At 38.6% G+C, this 18019-nt stretch overlaps 1 protein-coding gene across 5 annotated transcripts in view; it reads right to left on the bottom strand.

Annotated features, from left to right (window-relative positions):
- The window catches only part of ARB2A (ARB2 cotranscriptional regulator A), a 351893-nt gene that overhangs the window by 59441 nt on the left and 274433 nt on the right, over positions 1 to 18019 (bottom strand). The window contains exon 11 of one of the 5 annotated variants that reach the window (XM_067568689.1): positions 11498 to 11657. The exons of the other annotated variants lie outside the window; for them this stretch is intronic. Within the exon in view, the coding sequence (XP_067424790.1) occupies positions 11605 to 11657 (53 nt within the window). The 3' untranslated portion in view covers positions 11498 to 11604. Of the gene's footprint in view, positions 1 to 11497; positions 11658 to 18019 lie in introns of those variants that run through there. 5 annotated transcript variants of the gene reach the window in all.

The following is an 18019-nucleotide window of genomic DNA, read 5'->3' as shown; positions in this document are numbered from 1 at the left end:
GTGTAACCATTTCATGTTCAACTGCAGGAATATATTTGTGTCTGGATACCTGTAATATTTGGTCTGTCAAGCATTGCTAATTTGAAGGGAAAAAGCCTACAAAGCTATGAACGTGCCTTTGTACTCCATTTTTGTCTTTAAGTATGCATTTTTGGGTGCTCTCACAGAAACAGCAAATTTCCTCCTTTGTAATCAAGCAAATAGTTTAAAATATTTTATTCTTGATGCACACAAAAAAGGAAAAGAAATATCACCACAGATATTATAGTTTCTATCTATGGTATTTATTTAGTCCCCGTCACCACACTATCTGAGTGTCTCACAATCTTTAATATACCTAGTCTCACAACACCCCCAAGAGGTAGGAGGTTTCTCTCTTATTCCCATTTTACAGATGGATAACTGAGGCACAGGGTTGAAGTGACTTGTTCAAGGTCACACAGGACATCTGTAGCAGACCAGAAATGGAACCCAGGTCTCCCACATCTCAGGCTTGCACTCTAACTACTAGACCATCCTTCCTCTCTTGGAATTGCTAGAGATCAAAACCAAGGCCTCATACATGCAAAACATGTGCTCTACTATTGAGCTACATGCTGCAGTAGTTGTATTTTAGGCCCCAATTAGGTAACGAGACATGTACAGAGAGTCCTAGATGCCCACATGGAGCCTATATGGGGACAACTAAACTGAGCCCATGGCGTAGACCAGAAAGGATCTACCCAAGTTATTCTGTGGTTCATGATAAAGCCCTGGAACCAATTCAATGTCTGATTCACAAGAGGTGGGAGTGGAGGACTGGGGTGGTATAATTAATAAAGCTGCAGCCTGACATTTAAATCCACCCCATGTCTGCCAATCATTCTCCTGCTTTTCCTGGTCAACAGGATCAGGGTCTTCGGTGGCCCAATCCTGCAATGTGCCGATCACCTCCTGGAAAGTGTTGAGCATCTCTACCTCCCCCTGACACTGGAGTTAATGAAAACCAGACACCACCTAGGAGGCACTCAGCACTTCACAGGAATGAGCATTAAATCATATAATGCTGATTAATAGGATATATATTTTGGATTAACAGGGTAATCTGACATAAACCCTTTGGGGCCAAAATGTCTTCTCCCTTAGTTAATCCTTTTAAAAAAAAGGATACAGGGAATTAAAATATGACTATATTTACTATGTTTACTGAGTGATGTATCATTTTGAACTGAATATCTTTGGGGCATCAATTATGTACTCAAATGATCTTGAATAAACTAGAGATCTACACAGTTGTTTTTAAACTCCATAAATTAGGTTTCTTTGGCATGAACTGAACACCAAAAAGAGGAGGGATGGGCTGGAGGGAAAGAGGTGAAAATTAAAATGCAAAAGGCTTTGACACACTTAAATTAAACAAACAAACAAAAAAAAACTTTTGGCACTGGAGCATATGCTCTGCCACCTGCAGCTAAAAGTAACATACTGAGAGTGTATGTTCCGTCAAGAATTACTAGTTTCAAGCATGGCTGGTGATTTTGGACAGTGGCATTTAAGAAACCTTCAATCTGGCAGTTTTATCATCACACATTTACTAAAGCATCCCACTGTCTAAACTTGTAGGAGTTTGGGGATCTGACCTTAGGGAGGACAAAAAAAATTGTTCATGAAGTAGTGTTTTGATTTGGTCCGGTAAAACATTTTTTCAAACAGATCTTTATTCCACTCCATTCTTTGGCCATCCAGTAAAAGCAGCAAATGCAAGAGTGATTGGTTCCTTTCTGTCCTGGAAATAGAGTGTATTAATGCCACAGCATTGGTTTTAGAACCAATTTAAAATCAACAGGACTGGTTTTAGGTGCACCAGTGTCCTAAGTGAAGAATTATTTTGGAGTTCCAACATTAAAGGGAAAATGGTCAGCAATATTTTTTTCTTTCAATTATTGTTAGTCAGTTTCTGAGAGATGCTCTGGAATTAATAAAGGCCAGATAAAAGGCAAGGTCTCACTGCGTTTGCTCACTTTTGTTTTATATTGTGATGCATTGATAGAAGACTTATTCATTGTGAATAAAATTAATTACAAATTTGCCCCATTTTCTCATTAGCAAATCTATGATGTGATCTCAGTTTCAATGTATTTGTTATTTGTAAGTATTCACTGAATAATTATGTGAACAAATTTAGGCTTATGGGGTGTTTGTGAACTGTTCACTTAGATTATTTGCTCTTTGTTATTCATGATGTGTGATTAGTCACCTAAAGACCACAGAATTGTTTTTGCTCCCTGATTGTACAACAAACTTTTAAAAACATCAATAAGGTCCAAATGCAGTCTCATCGTCATCTTCATGAGATATCTCTGGAAATGAAGTGCTCGGCCTTCTTGGATACAGTTAGAAAAAGACTGACAAATACTGCACCTAGCTGCAATGTGAACTTCTCCCAGGCAACATTGGTGATTGTCACTGATTGAGAAGGATCGTGGACAAGAGATACAAGAGTTTGAAGCCTGGGCATAATCTAGTGCTTGACAGGAGTAAAGGGGGGATGGGGAAAATCCCCAAAGTCTACTCTAAATCTTAACTGTTAAAACTAGTAACTACTAAAACTAGGAAAGAAATAAAGCTAGTGAATCTATAGTTAAAACTGACAAATCTATTTACAACTATACTTATTAGAAGTATGTCAGAGATGAGGACACTGAAGGTTCTGACCCAGACCATGTAGCAGTGATGGAAGCATGAGGCGAGTTAGGGCACCATGTGCAGACCAATGGACACTACTTTCAAACTCTCTGACTCCGGGCACATGGTGCACATGCGTAACCCTCAATGGAATACAATAGGGAGCATCACTTGAAGAAGAAAGCATCGTTCTGGTGCAGATTTTGGATAAAGACTATTTGTGCTTTTAAAATCAGCCAAACTTGGGGATTTGACAACATTGTTATCAATACCTAACAGCTCTCTGAATATTGCCAAAATAATGAATGATAAATATTAAATGATAAATAGCAGAAAACTAAACTCACCACTTTTGTTTACATACCACTTTTAAAAATATTCACAAAAATATTTCCACTCCATTTTTGTGTTCTTTGACCAACTCTGCTCAGCTGTCATGTGTTGTCCTTGCTTGTGTCTTCAAAAATCATGAATCATGTTTCAAAAAATTATGAGAATGGCTCATGAATTTTTAAAAATAATAGAATTGGGGATTCTTTTTATTTTCCTTCTGGGTTTTGAGCCTTAGGGCGATGGTTCTCAAGCTATTTACCATTATGGGCTGCATATGTGGTCCGCCATGTGTTATGTGGGCCACATCCAGTACTACCTTTATGGCCCTGAGGATGTCACATGTGGCCCAATCAGCTGTGTTTGGGCCACAAGCAGCCCAAAGGCTGCAGGTTGAGAACCACTGCTTTAGGGTTTATATTTTCAACCTATTCTCTATAACCATTAGGACTACCAATTCATTATTTTAATGTAAGTTGAGATTCTAATATAATCACATGACTCCAGGAGTTGTGACCTTAAGAAAATCACTATGCATTGTAAGACTCATGATAAAATTATGAGACTTGGCAACACTTTCTTCTCCTCTTTCCAAGTTCCTTTTCCCAGCTTCTCACTTCTCTCCTCCAGGCTTCCACCTTCTGTTTTGGGTCAGGACCAGCCAGAAGATCCTGTTAGTTCTGGGAATGGAAACTGCTCCTCTTATACTCCTGTTGTAGCATGTGATGCCTGCCAGCAGCAGGGAGCAATGAGCATTTTCACAACCTGCTGCAGCTGCGAGGAAGAAGGGCTGACAGCCAGCAGGGGATTGGGAGCAGCTGCTCCCTGTGGCTAGCCACAAGTGGTCTTGCTGTACTCAGCAGTACAGCAACACTGCTACAAGAAGGAGAGATACACAAAAGCAAGGAAAGGAAAGGGATTTGGAATTCCCTGTGGGGGCAACCTAGGAAGCTGCCCAGTTTGTGTATGCCTAGGGTTATCACTGTTGGCACAGAAATCCAATACTCAAACTGATAGTCCTCAGGGTCCTTTTTCTTATGGAGGAATAGGACACTGTAACTAAACTCTCTGAGCTCACCTCTCATTGCAATTTGTCTTTTTCTGCTGCTGTACCCAATTTAAATGGTCCCTGGGGAATAATTCTGGTGCAAAAAGGCCCCTGAGGGCAACTCCTTGCTTCAAGTGCTAAGGCTGTGACTCACCCATGGCAGGACATTTCAGTCAATTTAAAACCTGGAACCTGATCTCTAGATTCTTCTGGTTGCTGACCCCATGAATTGATGTAAAAAACTATGTTAGGTCATGCGACCTACGTACCTGCATGAAGACAGTGATCAAGGCCTGTGAGACTCTTTCAGCCCCTCCCCATATCTCTGTATCCTTGGTCACCAATCTCAACGGACTTTATAATGGAGTTACCATGCTCCCAAGGACACTCAGTTATCCTAAATGTAGTGGACCTTCTGACTAAGATGGCCCATTTTATTCCATGCCATGCTGTGCCATCTGCTCGTGGAACCGCACAAGCTTTCCTGCAGCCCATCTTTCAATACCATGGCATGTCGACATATATCATTTTGGATGAAGGCCTCAGTTTGTTTCCTGATTCTAGAAGGAATTTCTTCACCTTCTCAGCACCAACGCCTTTAACTCAACACCCTATCATCCTCAGACTGATCACCAAACTGAAAGAGTCAATCAGACCCTGGAGCACTATCTCTGCTGTTTCCTGAATTTCCAAAAGGATGATTGGCTCCCACTGCTGTGTCTGGCTGAGTTCACATACAACAACTTGACCTATACTTCATTCTTCACCAATTTTAGTTTTTCACTCCCAATTCCATCCAGACCTCCCCAAAGGTTCTGCCATCCTAGCAGCCAGGGTCCTACTCCTCCACCTCCAGCAAACACACCAGGAACTCAAAGAGCACTTACTTGTCACAAAAAAACGTATAAAGGTTATGCAAACCAAAAGCAACAGGCTGCCCCTGACCTCTCAGAAAGGGATAAGGTTTGGCTCTCAACTCAGAACCTGAGAACAGATTGTACTTTAGCCAAGCTTGACCCACCAAACCCTGGTTCCTTTTTGGATCATCGAGCAAATAAACTCAGTGGCCTTCAAGCTTCAGCTCCCAGAATCCCTCAAGATTCACATCATCTTTCATGTTTCTCTCCTCAAACTGTTTGTCAACAACTCCTTCCCTTACTGGGTAGACCATACTCCTCTGCCACTAACTGTCCATGGGCAGAAGGAATACAAATTCCCCCAGGTCCTTGACTCCCACTGGGTCAGGAGGAAGCTCCAGTATCTGATACACTGGAAGGGGTATGGGCTAGAGGAGTGATCCCAGGAACCAAAAGAAAATACTCAGACTCCATATCTCCTGCAGGAATTTTACCAAAGATATCCTGGCAAGCCAGGGCCAAGAGGCCTTAGGAAGAGCCCTCTGGAGGCAGTGGGGTTACTGTCAGGAATTCAGTTGGCTCTGGGCATGGTTGCCTAGCAAGCCAATGAGCTCGGCTGGGCCCAGTAAACTGTCACTAAGTGATTGTGCTCCCTGATTGGACAGAAGAGCCAACAGATGACCATTTAAGCCTTGTAGCAACAGCAGCTCAATGACTGCTCAATGCATTCCATACACACAGCTGTGACTGACCTGACTCCTGCTTCTATACTGGCCCTTGCTCCAACCCAGACCTGTTCCTACTCTAGCCCTAGTCCCTAACTTCCTCAGAATTGCTGGCTCTGACTATTGGCTTATCCTCTGACCATGCCTCTGATTCTGCTTCAACCACTAGGCAAGATTCCTGTTCCAACCACCAAGTCACACAGCCTACACCCTAATGTGGGACAGTATGTTTGAGAAGCCCCAAGGTTACTCTAATTAAGACCAGAGCTAGAATACAGAAGGTGCAAGGTGACAAAGTCAAACTCTTCTTCCAAACCTCGATAGATGCACTGGGCAAAACTTGGCCAGAATGAGAATCTGAGCCTACATTATACTCAATGTGCATACAGAGGGAGGTAACACCCAAAATATCCTTTTGCTACAGAATATTAATGTCTATTTACCTTAGTGACAAAGTACTATAGAAAATTCAGAATGATTTAATTCAAGTCATATTAAATGTGCAAGAAATACTTGAATGATATTTTTTTCCTCCAGCACACACCAAATAAAGGGGACAATGGAGGTTGATTAGTAGATTAGAATAAAAGCTGTGTGAAACTTGCATAACCAAAACAAACGCCGTGTGAAACCTTTGGAAACATTAGTTGAGGTTAATAGATGAGGTTACATCTGTATCGCCTATACACCTATACTGTATCACCTGCACTTCTCTATACTTACTACAAGAAATACACGGAATACTATAAGTACAGAAGTAATCAAACTACAAATCTAAGTTATTTAAGAAAATTGATACATATTTAAGAGACACCAGCACAGATGGTTTCACATTCTATTTAATAAATGAAACTCATAGAAGTTTGGGTGAAGGTAAGCCCAGTTTTCCAACTCCCTCCCCACACATACCCTTCTTGAACTCATCTTCACATTGGAAAGAAGGCCCAGTGGTTTGTAATCACTATTCCCCTCCGAGTATATTCAGAGATTGGCCAGCTGTACCTCTCCCCTGCCAGGATTTTCAGGGGTGGCTGGATGGCCTGCTCATTCCCATCTTGAGTCTTTAAGCAGCCAGCAAAGTACACCCATTTTCATCCTCAATTGCTTTAGGGGAGTGAGCTGCCTGCCCAACTCTTTCCCATCATCAACATAGCAACAGCAGAACTGTAACTCTACTTCTGTTTCTGTTGCTCACTATCTTTACTTCATTCTGTAGCCTGATGCTCCCCTGAATGAATTACAGGAATAGGGAATGCTGTTCAGAATGAGATAAAAGCAGTGAGTGGTGGAAGCAGGATAAGCAGAAGTATTTTCATTCCTTCTGCTCCCCTCAAAGGAACGGGGATTAAGGAGCAGGCTCGATTTACCTTCCACAAAGACAAAAGAAAGGAAAACAGTCCAGTTACCCAACCCTGGAAGATCCAGGCAGGGATCAAATTGCTACTACCAAATACATCAAAGAGGGAGAGTAAAGGTTTCAGGCTTCTGAGGGAGGTTGTGCGTTGCCTGCAGTAGTCAATACCATGCACTTTGAGATTGCTACAAATTTCCAAGTTCATGCTAATCCAAAACTTCAAGAGATCTTCAAGCAATGTATAACCCAAACCAGTGTGTCTTGCACAGATCTAGTTATGACATAAGTCTTTCATCTCAGCTTTGTGATTCTCAGACATTTCACATGGGAAAGGACCATTTTCACCATAAAGTTACCCCAGGACATATCCATTTATTTATATGTACAGACACAGGGGCATCTCTTCTGATTAGAGCATTATATTCTGATTAGAGAATTATATTATACCCAAACAGCTCACAAAACATTCTGACAGAAGCTAATAATGGCATAAATATACACATATAATTTATCATATATAAACATCTATGATACAATTGAAATGATTTCAGATTAAAGTGGCAAATCCAAGACCACACCTGCACAACCAGTATTTAACCCCTTTCTGCATCTGTAAGTGGAATCCAAGATCAGCCAGGATTATGACAGGAAAACTATGCTTAAAATTGAACCTTAGCCTTTATAACCCATCTTTAATTTAAAAAAAAAATTCAATAAGCACAGACAGAAAGTAGGCTATTGTAATCCCTTTAAATAATCTAGTTACATTTTGTCACAACATGTGTTACTGTAGTTGTACACTTTTACCTTTGCACTTTGTTGTATGTAACAGAGCAACATAATTAACCACTGGTAGGTAGTGTTTACGTTAGTTCTCAAAAGGTTAAGAAGCTGATTATAGCTAAAATCAGCTTTGCCTGGGGCTTCAGTGGCTTTGTGTAATCAAATTAGACAAGCAGGGCACAGTGTCACCTAATACAAACCAGTGGCACTTTCTTCTCTGTTTTGACCTTTTTCATGAGATGAGCAAGTCAGGTTTTAGCTTATTCCAAATATTTTGAAAAGATTAGTTTCCAGTAAACTCTGAATGATAAGGCCAGCACTAGTCAAGATGATTTTCATAAGTGATTCAGTCAGAATGGACACAGAGATCCCTTAAGAATCATAGCGAGAGTCCCGTGGCACCTTAAAGACTAACAAATTTATTTGGGCATAAGCTTTTGTGGGAAGAAACCCACTTTGTCGGATTAAGAATCATAGCAACTTTGTTTTCCCACTAAGTAACTTTTTACATTACAAGTTTTTTTTTTTAGATTTATTTTAAAGAAATGATTTCAAAGGACGGGTGACAACGATACCAAACTCTAATATGTCCTTACTCATTTTCCTTGTCTTGGACATTTGATCAGTTTGATTCTAAAACTTCAGAATGGTTTCTCAACATCCAATAGCAAACAGAGAACTTTATAAACATGACAGATAATACATTAACATTTCTAAGGAACCACAGGTAACCCACTCTACAATCACAGTTACAGTTCATCCTTTATACACAGTTGCTGTGTTCTTTGAAGACAAGGAAGGTGAATGGTATAATGGATGTGTTTAAGGAGGTTTAATAATGTAGAGACGAGAGCAAACCAGTCTCACATCAGAGGAGCTCTTTCCACAGGGTTATACTGTAACTAAATTTAAATACAGTCTGCAGCATCAGTAGCTTCCATAATCTTACTATCTTTGAACATAAAGGAAACAAAAGATTAAGCAGGAAAGGAATACAGAGAGGAAAGTAATGACAAATTTAAATAAAAACCTGAAAGTTGTTTAAGAAACATACCGTGACTATTAATTTTATGGGCAAATCTAAAAAATACTAGCGAACAACATTTGTCAAATCTTTATTTTTACATATCTGATCCTCAACTTCAGTTTAACTTCTGCATGTTTAGCACTGCAGCTGAGTTACTGAGAAAGTGCTAACTCCATGGGAACTAGTGAGCATGGGGAAAAAAATGACTTGTGATTACTCATTTATTTATGATGAATAAAATCAAAACTTACTATTTTAATTGATTAAGTCATAAATAAAGAGTTACAGAGGAAGTCAAGTCTCTGTGTTTGCACAGTCTGACGATTCCTGCTAATCCAGCAGTACTTAACAAATTCACATGTGGTTAGCTTGCCATGCCATAGCTGTAGATCACATTTCTGTGCTGCAAGCTGTGCAAAAAATCAATATGCCAAGCTTAACAAAAGGATAGGAAACATGATGTCCTCCTATATTTTCAATGAACCTCAAATGACTCTGCTGTTCATTCTCTGAACAATTTATTGCAGGAAAATGTATTCGTTAAGAAAAAAAATCTACAATAGAGTGAAATATATAAATTCAGAGATGAAGTCGTACCTGACTCTATAATAACAATTTATTTCAAATACTCTGACATTTTGATTGCATAATCAGCCAGTCAGGAAGCTTTTTTTTTTTTTTCCTCTTTACATCTTTAAAGCAAAGACAAATTCTTTAGACAGAACATACATTGCCACACATATTTTAAATTTAACAGTAAATTCCTGTTTTCTCTTTTCATATGTCAACTCTTTAAGATACAATATCTTTTTCAATTGACTCTGTTACATTATAATTCATGTATTTACACTTACTAGAAAACATCATCCTTCTGAAACAATGTTAACTGCCTCTATGCGTCTGTATTTTAAATCTTCACTTATTGCTGCAGAACTACATTATTTGTGCAAGTAGATTAAGATGAAAACCCTCAGAATGAGGTAGGAGTGGTCATGACCAATAGGTCAGTGCAGAGCTGTGCCACTTCTGCCTTCTAAACTCAGTGATGTGGAACTAAGTGTGGCAAAACAACCAGTAAGTTGGACACAAGCCAAAAGATTCAGAACCACTGACTATTGCCAAATTCTCTCTTTTTAAAGGAAAAAGATTCACTTTAAACATTTGCAAAGACACCAAACACATTTTCAAAATATAAAAGCAGAACAATACATGGAAGCAGAGAAATTCTCCTTAATATATGATCAGTTCTTTCACTGGTAATTTCTCTTCATTGCAATGAGCAGCTGTAAATGGATTAATGGCACTTAGCTCTAGAGAGCATGTCACTGATCTGTACTGAACATATAAACTGTTATATAAAGCACACTCAAAGAATCACACTTGTTCCTAACTTTCTATTAATATGTCATTTACAAGACAAATTTTATTCAGAAATTAATGTACCATTTTAAAAACCCTAGGCATAAAACGCCCAATCAGAAAATAACAATGTAACAAATTTAAGTGTTGAATAGTATTAATGCTGCAATAAATTACAATTTCAGTACATTTTAACCTCCTTATTTCAGTACAGAGAATGTAGCATAGATCTATACTATTACAGATGAGTTGTTGCAGAGACTTAAAAAATATCAGATATTCAACTTCTCTTCTTCAATTTCTCCAGTTTACAAAGAGGAAAAAATTACAACAATAAATTATGTTTATTGCCCAATAGCACCATACTGCTCTTGTGTACGGTACATGGATGTGAAACATTGCATAGCTATAAAAATCAGCTAGTGCAGATAATCACTGCAGAACATGGCCTGGGATGGATATTGCAAGATACGTAGTGTTTGAAGTGCATGTACATGAGAACATCACTGAGCCCCAGGAGAACTCTATTTGTGCTATGTTACCACAGTATTAACTCTGTCCACTAGCCAAGAACTGCTTTACAGGATTTTGTGCTTGATAGGTAACCTCTGGCTCTGTTGTCTAAATAACTATCTAAATACCTTGCTCATTTTATTTTTGGACTTGTGCATTGGACTAGAATGCTGTGGCAAAATTTACTTAACACAGGCTGCTTATTTAGAGTCTGACCCCAAATCTTTACCAGCATTTGATGCTTTTGTTTCTTACTGTGACATTAGTTCAGTATGAAGAACAATATTTAATTTACAAAGTTTTTTTCCTCCACACAAAACTGAGGCCAGGAAGTAGATGGGAGTAACTTAGCTAAGATGAGTTGCTGGCAGGGTGAAGTGGTACATTTTAGTAATAGCTGTAAGCTGTAAGTGGTTCTAAGCTTTGAAGTCAGTGCAGCTTTGATGTAGTACTTCCATAGTTAATCGCAAGATAGTCTTGAAAGAAAAAGATTTTCCAAATACTATCCTTAGTGTCATTGCTTGTGAAACCCTTGTAAGACTTTTTTTTTTCTGGTGAACTTCAAATCTGACATCAGACTGATCCTTCTCTTCCTCTCAGTCGGTCTCACTCTCCTTTAAATTGTCCTAATCAGTTTAAAAGGTAATTAAAACTAAGCTTAGTTTTGGGCCAGTTGAGTACCTGGCTGTGCACCTCTTTGCCTAAGTGGTCTCAGATATCTTGGTCTTCAGGCCTGTTGTGCTCAGGCTCATGAAAGTGTGGTGCTGGGACCTGGGGAGGAAAAAGGTGGAAGGTGAAAGCCATGGGGACCTTCTGTCCATGGACTTAGAGGGGTTCTCTAGCCTTTCCATCTGGAGTAGCAGCTTACAATTGTTTAGAAGGCAAGATGATAATGGACAAAACAAGAAAGGGTGGGGTACTTAGCCTTCCATCTGGACTAGCTTTCAGCTAGGGCCAGGTGTAATCAAGGAGAACACTTCTGTTTTGTATTTATCTCCTAAAATCACAAAAAAAAAAAAAAAAAAATTCTCAGGCAATTAGGTTTAGGGAAGCACCTCGTAGAACTCATAATATTCAATATTTGTTAGAATCAATTACACAGTAACTGATTTATTTTAATAGTTACATTTTAAACTACTCCTACATTCCATGTTACATGTCATCTACAAATCATATTCCACAGCATAGCAAAACGACTATTTAATTGTAGTCCAAAGCTGGCAGGACAAGAACATTAAAGCAGTTTAAACCATAATCTTTTATCTGCATTAAAAAGCTGATAATCTGTGCACATTTGTACATGAACTCTAAAATGAAGCTGCCATTCACAAAGACCCATGCTCATCTAAGCAGACAGGAATAAAGAACATGGCATGTGACCAGTAAATTATGAGGGAGCAACACCTCAAGGTTAGAGGTCGCTGCAGATTTCAACAAATCTCACCAGATATGGCAACAGATTAAGCAAGGGGCTAGATTGCCCTCCAACCTTAACCTGTTAAGACCTTTGAAGTCTTATGGCGACCTTTATTCTGCTCTTTCATATTAGTTGTTAGTTACACTAATTGCAGCCTAATAGTATGCTGGTGCCAGGCACTTCTTTAAAGCTATCCAAAGAAGGACTATCAGTAAAATAGTGACCACTTCAGTCAAATTGTATTATGCGTATCACAAGCACTTACCCCCAATTTATAATAGACTTTCTAAACTTTTATAGACAACAAAGGTTGAGACATTAAGAGCACTGAGTAATTTTTTGAATTCTGCAAAGCATTTTATTGAAAGAAATTAAATATATCCAGATGAATGTGAGTGGGATCTAAGAATGACATAAAAATAAATTTAACTCTAATGACTGTTCTATTCATACTGATGTACATGATTAATATAATAAGGAGCTAAAGTGCAGCTCTATACAAATACTGCATAGTCAGCATTTGAAATCTAAGGAGAAACTGACTGCCACTGAATTTGAGAGTAGAAGCACAGAGTTACTTTTACAGTCTGTTTTCACGGCTTTGTATCGATATCCATGCTAATGCTAGCACAATAGTGTATTGTATGTGGGGACTGGACTCAGTCCACAGACTCTCTCTAATGTTGACATACCATCTGTAAAGCTGCAGTAAATCATCTAGTAACATTAAACTTTAAGTTGTGCACTAAATCCGCCCAAGAATATAGGAGAGAGATTTAAAGCAACAGAATCATAGCTGAGTTAACAAAATCTATTACAACAGTCTTTATGTACAGGAAGAATAAATATGCAAAAACCAGTTTCTATTTCTGTATTTATAGGCTGGCAAATGATTTCTAAATAGTTTATTAAGAAACTTAGCCTTGATGAAGCTAAAACCAGTCCTCCTGTGATTGCTAGGAACTCTAAGCTTACTAAAGTAACAACTTGTTAGCTACAACCATTTAAAAAAGTTCTGAACAAAATGTAGTTCTCATAAGTAAAGGTAGGGAGGATGAAAGGAGACAACAATCATCTTCCCTTGCACCAATTAGTATTCAGAGCATTCAGAAAGCAAAGAGGAGAAATCTGACAATAACTATGTGATCTAAACTCTCACTTTTCTATATATATCTATAGTTTCTAACCATTTCATTTTGGTAAATGAACAAAGCAAAGGGGATGAACAAGCAAGAAAATAGAAGATATCACCCCTTCACAGAGCTCATAACTCCTTAAGTTAAGAAACACAGATATGAGGAACCTGTAGTCTGCTATAGCAAGATGATGTAAGTGTTCATCTTCCACTGAAGTCATGCTAAGCCTTTTGTAGTGCCATCTAGGGGAGGGGAGGAGAAAACATCCATCTGGAGATGGCCCAGCAGCCACCACCTAACAGGCTAGATTCCTTGGAAGAATCTACCTCCCCTTCTCACCTAGTAAGTGCCACAACATGTTAGGCATCCTAGTATGAACATAGATTTTACACCTAATCTCCTTGTTTAAAAAATTGCTTTTGGGACTTAGTTCCAACAGTGGAGACTGTGGTGTACTCTTCTGAGTTCAGGCTAGTCACATGGTAGCAAACTCCACTTATGATTTGTCACAATCTCCTCAGAGTCCTCTTCTTCTGGGTCTTGTTTGTTCTTCACATTAGTCTTTGCAGAGATGACAAAACAAATAAGGCAACTCTGTGATGCCACTTCTATGTCTGCCACTTGACAATATGCCTCCTGAGTGTGCATCTGTAACTGGTCAGGAACTAAGTCATGGAAAACAACTCAACAAGTAAAGCTGAGCAAAATATTTGTAATGGAATAATTTTTAACCAAGACTTCCCTGGTTTTGAGTTTGTTAAGGTGTCATGACATACTTCTTCTTTTAGTGTTACCAGTGCTTTCCAAGTCACCGGACAACAGCTTCATCAGCAAAATGAAGGGCCCTAAGGCCACCACGAAGTCTGGTTAGTTGACACTTCTCAACAACATGTACCATTGACTGATGGAGACTATAACAACAAAGTGGGTCATAGCACAGACCCCATGGGTAGAGATTGGCTGTGCATATTTCTTGGCCAGTTCAGAACCTGTTCAGCAAAGTCCAAGTAAACCATTCCAAACATCTTTAGCTCTCCACTCATCATGCCATAAGGTTGCTGCTGATAGATTCCGATCTGGCAGTTGAAATCACAATGGATGCCTCGATGTAAGTTGTGCAGTAGGGTGACTGAAAATGTCCTGAGGAAGACCTGGATTGGCACGTAGCTTTTCCACCAGTCTGGCTGTAGATTCTCTGCAATGAATGTGTGGAAGGGCTATGTTGCTCAGAACTTGTAGCCAGGGAATAGGAGGAGTGGGGTGCTGGATGCCTATGATGGTGCGCATGATCAAGTTCAATTAGATATCGACCAAGTTAGTGTGAGGCAAATGACACCACAAGTGGGCACAATATTCTGCTGAGGAATAGCAAATCAGCAGAGCCATTATACTGGAGCAAGTCTACAAAATTTTTCAATGAAATTCCATTCCTCTTTTGTTCTTCATGGCCTTAAATTGACTGCAAAAAATCTGTGGAAAATCTGTTACTGTTCAAATGTCAAGCTGGGTCGATTGGTACATTTGGTCAGAAAAGTCACTTGCTATTGGGTCAGGTTCTTTAATTGTTTGAAACTATCACATGTGGTCAAGAGAGTTAGCAGAAGCTAATTTGACGTGCTTTCTAAAATGACATGGCTGCATTTTGTGTTCTTTTTCTGAGCATGTGTGGGGGATCACAGGTCTGAAACCTGGGTCCATACGTCCCCAGGTAGTCCTCTGATTGTAGCCACCACCCAGCAACTTGCTGGTACCACCAAGGTGTGTGGGCTGGTGAACCCTAACTCACCATAGACACTGCCCACAGTTGGAAGGGATGTCTGGTTTCTCTGATTGGTTCACACTCGCTATTTAGGCTAGAAGGAGGCACAGGAAGTTGTCTGAAAAATTATGTGAAGTCCTGGTTCTGGTACATTGGACCTCACCTTCTTGCCTGATTCCTGAGCCCTGCCTTGCTCCTACCTTCCTATACTGTTCTTGCCCTCCTGCCTTGTTCAGATCCCAGCTTCTACAACCCACCTCTGACCAATCGGAAGCCAAAGGCGATAACAATTCACACAGATATATCTTGTTTTTCTCAGCAAAGCAAATTAAGATCCAAGTTCTGCACTCACCCGCATGCACAGGGCTCTTGTTGAACTCAAATGAAGCCTTGTGTGAATAACTAGGGGCAGAATTTGGCCTTAAGAATTTTCAGATTATATATTAATGCAAGGGCCTCAGCTAAATAATAAAATAAACATCATTTTTATATACAGTGTATCATTTGTAGAGAGCTCAGGTTTACAAGTATAAAAATTGTTTTTCTTTCCCTGAAAAAAGCAATACTGGATTTATTTTAATCTTTATTTTAATTAAAAATTGCTTGTTCAAAAGTTCAAGACATTTATATCCAAATTAGCTAAAGAACAGACACTGAACTTAATTTAAAATGATTAATTTTAAATAATTATAATTAAATTATTATTAAATAAAATAATAAAAATTTACTCTGTTAGCCATTGTTTTAAGTGATTATTTTTTTGTTAAAGTTGTAGAAGTATATAAAATAATATGCTCATATGAAAATATCCTATTCTATGAATTTGTATTTAAAGTTGGAATATGGCAAAAAATACATATTTACCTTTATTCAAAATATTGATCTTTTAAAAAAAATTACTTATGAGTATGGTTTTCATGCTGTAAATGTAAGAGTTTAATCTGTGTCTACTTAGATTAGCCTTGTTCTTAAAACTATTCATGTAAACAATCAGCATCTGAACATTTGTTATAAGCAGTTGTTTGCTTTTGCTTTTCATAAATACACTGCAATCACAACAAATTTAAGGCAAGTAACTTGACTGTCCCTCTCCATTAACATGATGAGATTAGTTGCTGACACTGGTTAGCAGAAAGTGACAAGTCTTCTCCCTGGGTTCACATATCAGTTTCACTGCGGAAAAATAGCAGGCCTTCTAAATACAGGAATGTTTCTTCATAGGATAAGGCTTAAAGTGAAGTTATATTCTGAAAAGGGTATCTAAAAATGGAATAATGGGATTCCATGTTTGTCATCTCTTGATAACTCCCATATCAAATGTTCTCATTTTGCAAGTAAAAGACTTGTAGTCCCTATTGCCAATCCTGCAAAATCAACCTGGGATCTGAAATGCAAGATGTTCTCTTAGCTGTGACATCAGTGGTAATAAAGATTTTGCAATTTAAATTTAGGGCTAAATCCACCATGGCAATGAGTGACTCCCGATAGGCACTCAACACACTCTCTTTTTGCAGGATTTTATCCCTTAGTAACAATTACGTTGTAAGAGGTGGGGAGGAGAAGGCTGCATTATCCTAACGGACATTAAAGGGTTCACATTCCCTCTTGCATTGGGGAGTTTGGGAAGGAATTGTGCCGGGAAATATAGCAGCAAGCCCCTGTTTAAGGTGGGGTTTTGCTGCAGCTACAGGAAGCAGCATGAGGTGCCTCTATTCCTGTCTCTACTAAGACATATCCCTAACATGCCCTGGAGGAACAAAACAATTGGGATCCCACTTTCATTTCTCATTGGATGCATTGTATGAGACCGGAGGATAAAGTATCATTGGTTCCAGATGTCTGCCCTTAACTGAGAGGAAACAGGTGCTCAGGAAAAGAGGGGAGAGAGGTAGCAAAGGGGTTGGTTGTAGCAAGAGTTGATATTAGAAGTGCTTTTTGGCATTAACTTTATATAGTATAGTTAAGGTTCCAGACTAAACCCTCATGTTCAAAGTTTTCATATAGTTGTATCTACTTATTCCAGCAGTGAATTTGGACTACAAGTGGGCTTGCCTTGAAGAATGAAGAGTGGGTAGAAAAGCTACTAGACTTCTCACTCTAAGATGACATAGGTAAGGCTGGACTTATCACACATATACAGCAGCAGGACTAAAGTTGTTGCTGTCACAGTCTTTTGCTTCAAAAATCCCATTATAATTTCCTGTAAAGGAAATTTGTTCACAGATAAAAATATGCTCAAGAAATAATGAAAATGTAACATTGGCTAAAAATGGTAACAGAAGTCAGAATTAAAGGAATAAAGAAGTAGCTAACTGACAATATTGTACAGGAGCAAATATGGCATTCAAGTCTTGAGAGACCTCTAACACTTAAAGAAATAGTGTAAAATACGGTTAGAGTAGCAGCCTTAAATGTGAGTTTCCTTGCACTTGTCAATTCATGTTACCAATGTTCCACTAACTTTCTTGTTTGATTATGTAAATAAACATAGGTGCAGGTCTCATTTTGCAAAACACTTCAAACTTTAATCTTTCCTCCTAAATAAAAAGCTTTCATTGACAGAACTGCATGAACATGAAGCCAGAGAATGCAAAGAGGTTTACAGTAAACACTGATTATTGTAATCTTAATCTCCATGAAAAACTACTGAATGCAGAAATAACATCTTAGCAAAATGGGTACAATGTCTGGTTTAATCTTCCCATATGGTAAAATGAACACAGTTTTAATTACTAAGGCACTTGGATATTTATCACTGGTCATGAACTACTAGTGTAAAAACAACAGAATTGAGTATAACAATACTACTGCGTTCAGCAGTGTTAAAACATTTAAAAGTATAAAGTCAGAAGCACTGGTAAGCTGAGCTAAGAGGAACTATGGGGATAAATCAGGCATTTTCTTAGTCAGCTCAAGGCAGTTTATGGTTTTTGGATCCTTGTTTATTCTGAGCAAGATTTTAAAACTTTTTAAGAGCTGTCAGTCTAGTCTGCTATAATTAAAACTAAGGAAAAAACAGACAAAACTTACATCTGTGCTTTGATTAC

The sequence above is a fragment of the Emydura macquarii genome, unplaced genomic scaffold (assembly GCF_026122565.2).
Source record: "Emydura macquarii macquarii isolate MOO-44397 ecotype Brisbane River unplaced genomic scaffold, CSIRO-AGI_Emac_v2 contig_2897, whole genome shotgun sequence".
Taxonomy (NCBI): domain Eukaryota; kingdom Metazoa; phylum Chordata; order Testudines; family Chelidae; genus Emydura; species Emydura macquarii.
The sequence above is the reverse complement of the archived record's forward strand: the minus strand, read 5'-3'. Positions and strand labels throughout refer to the sequence as shown.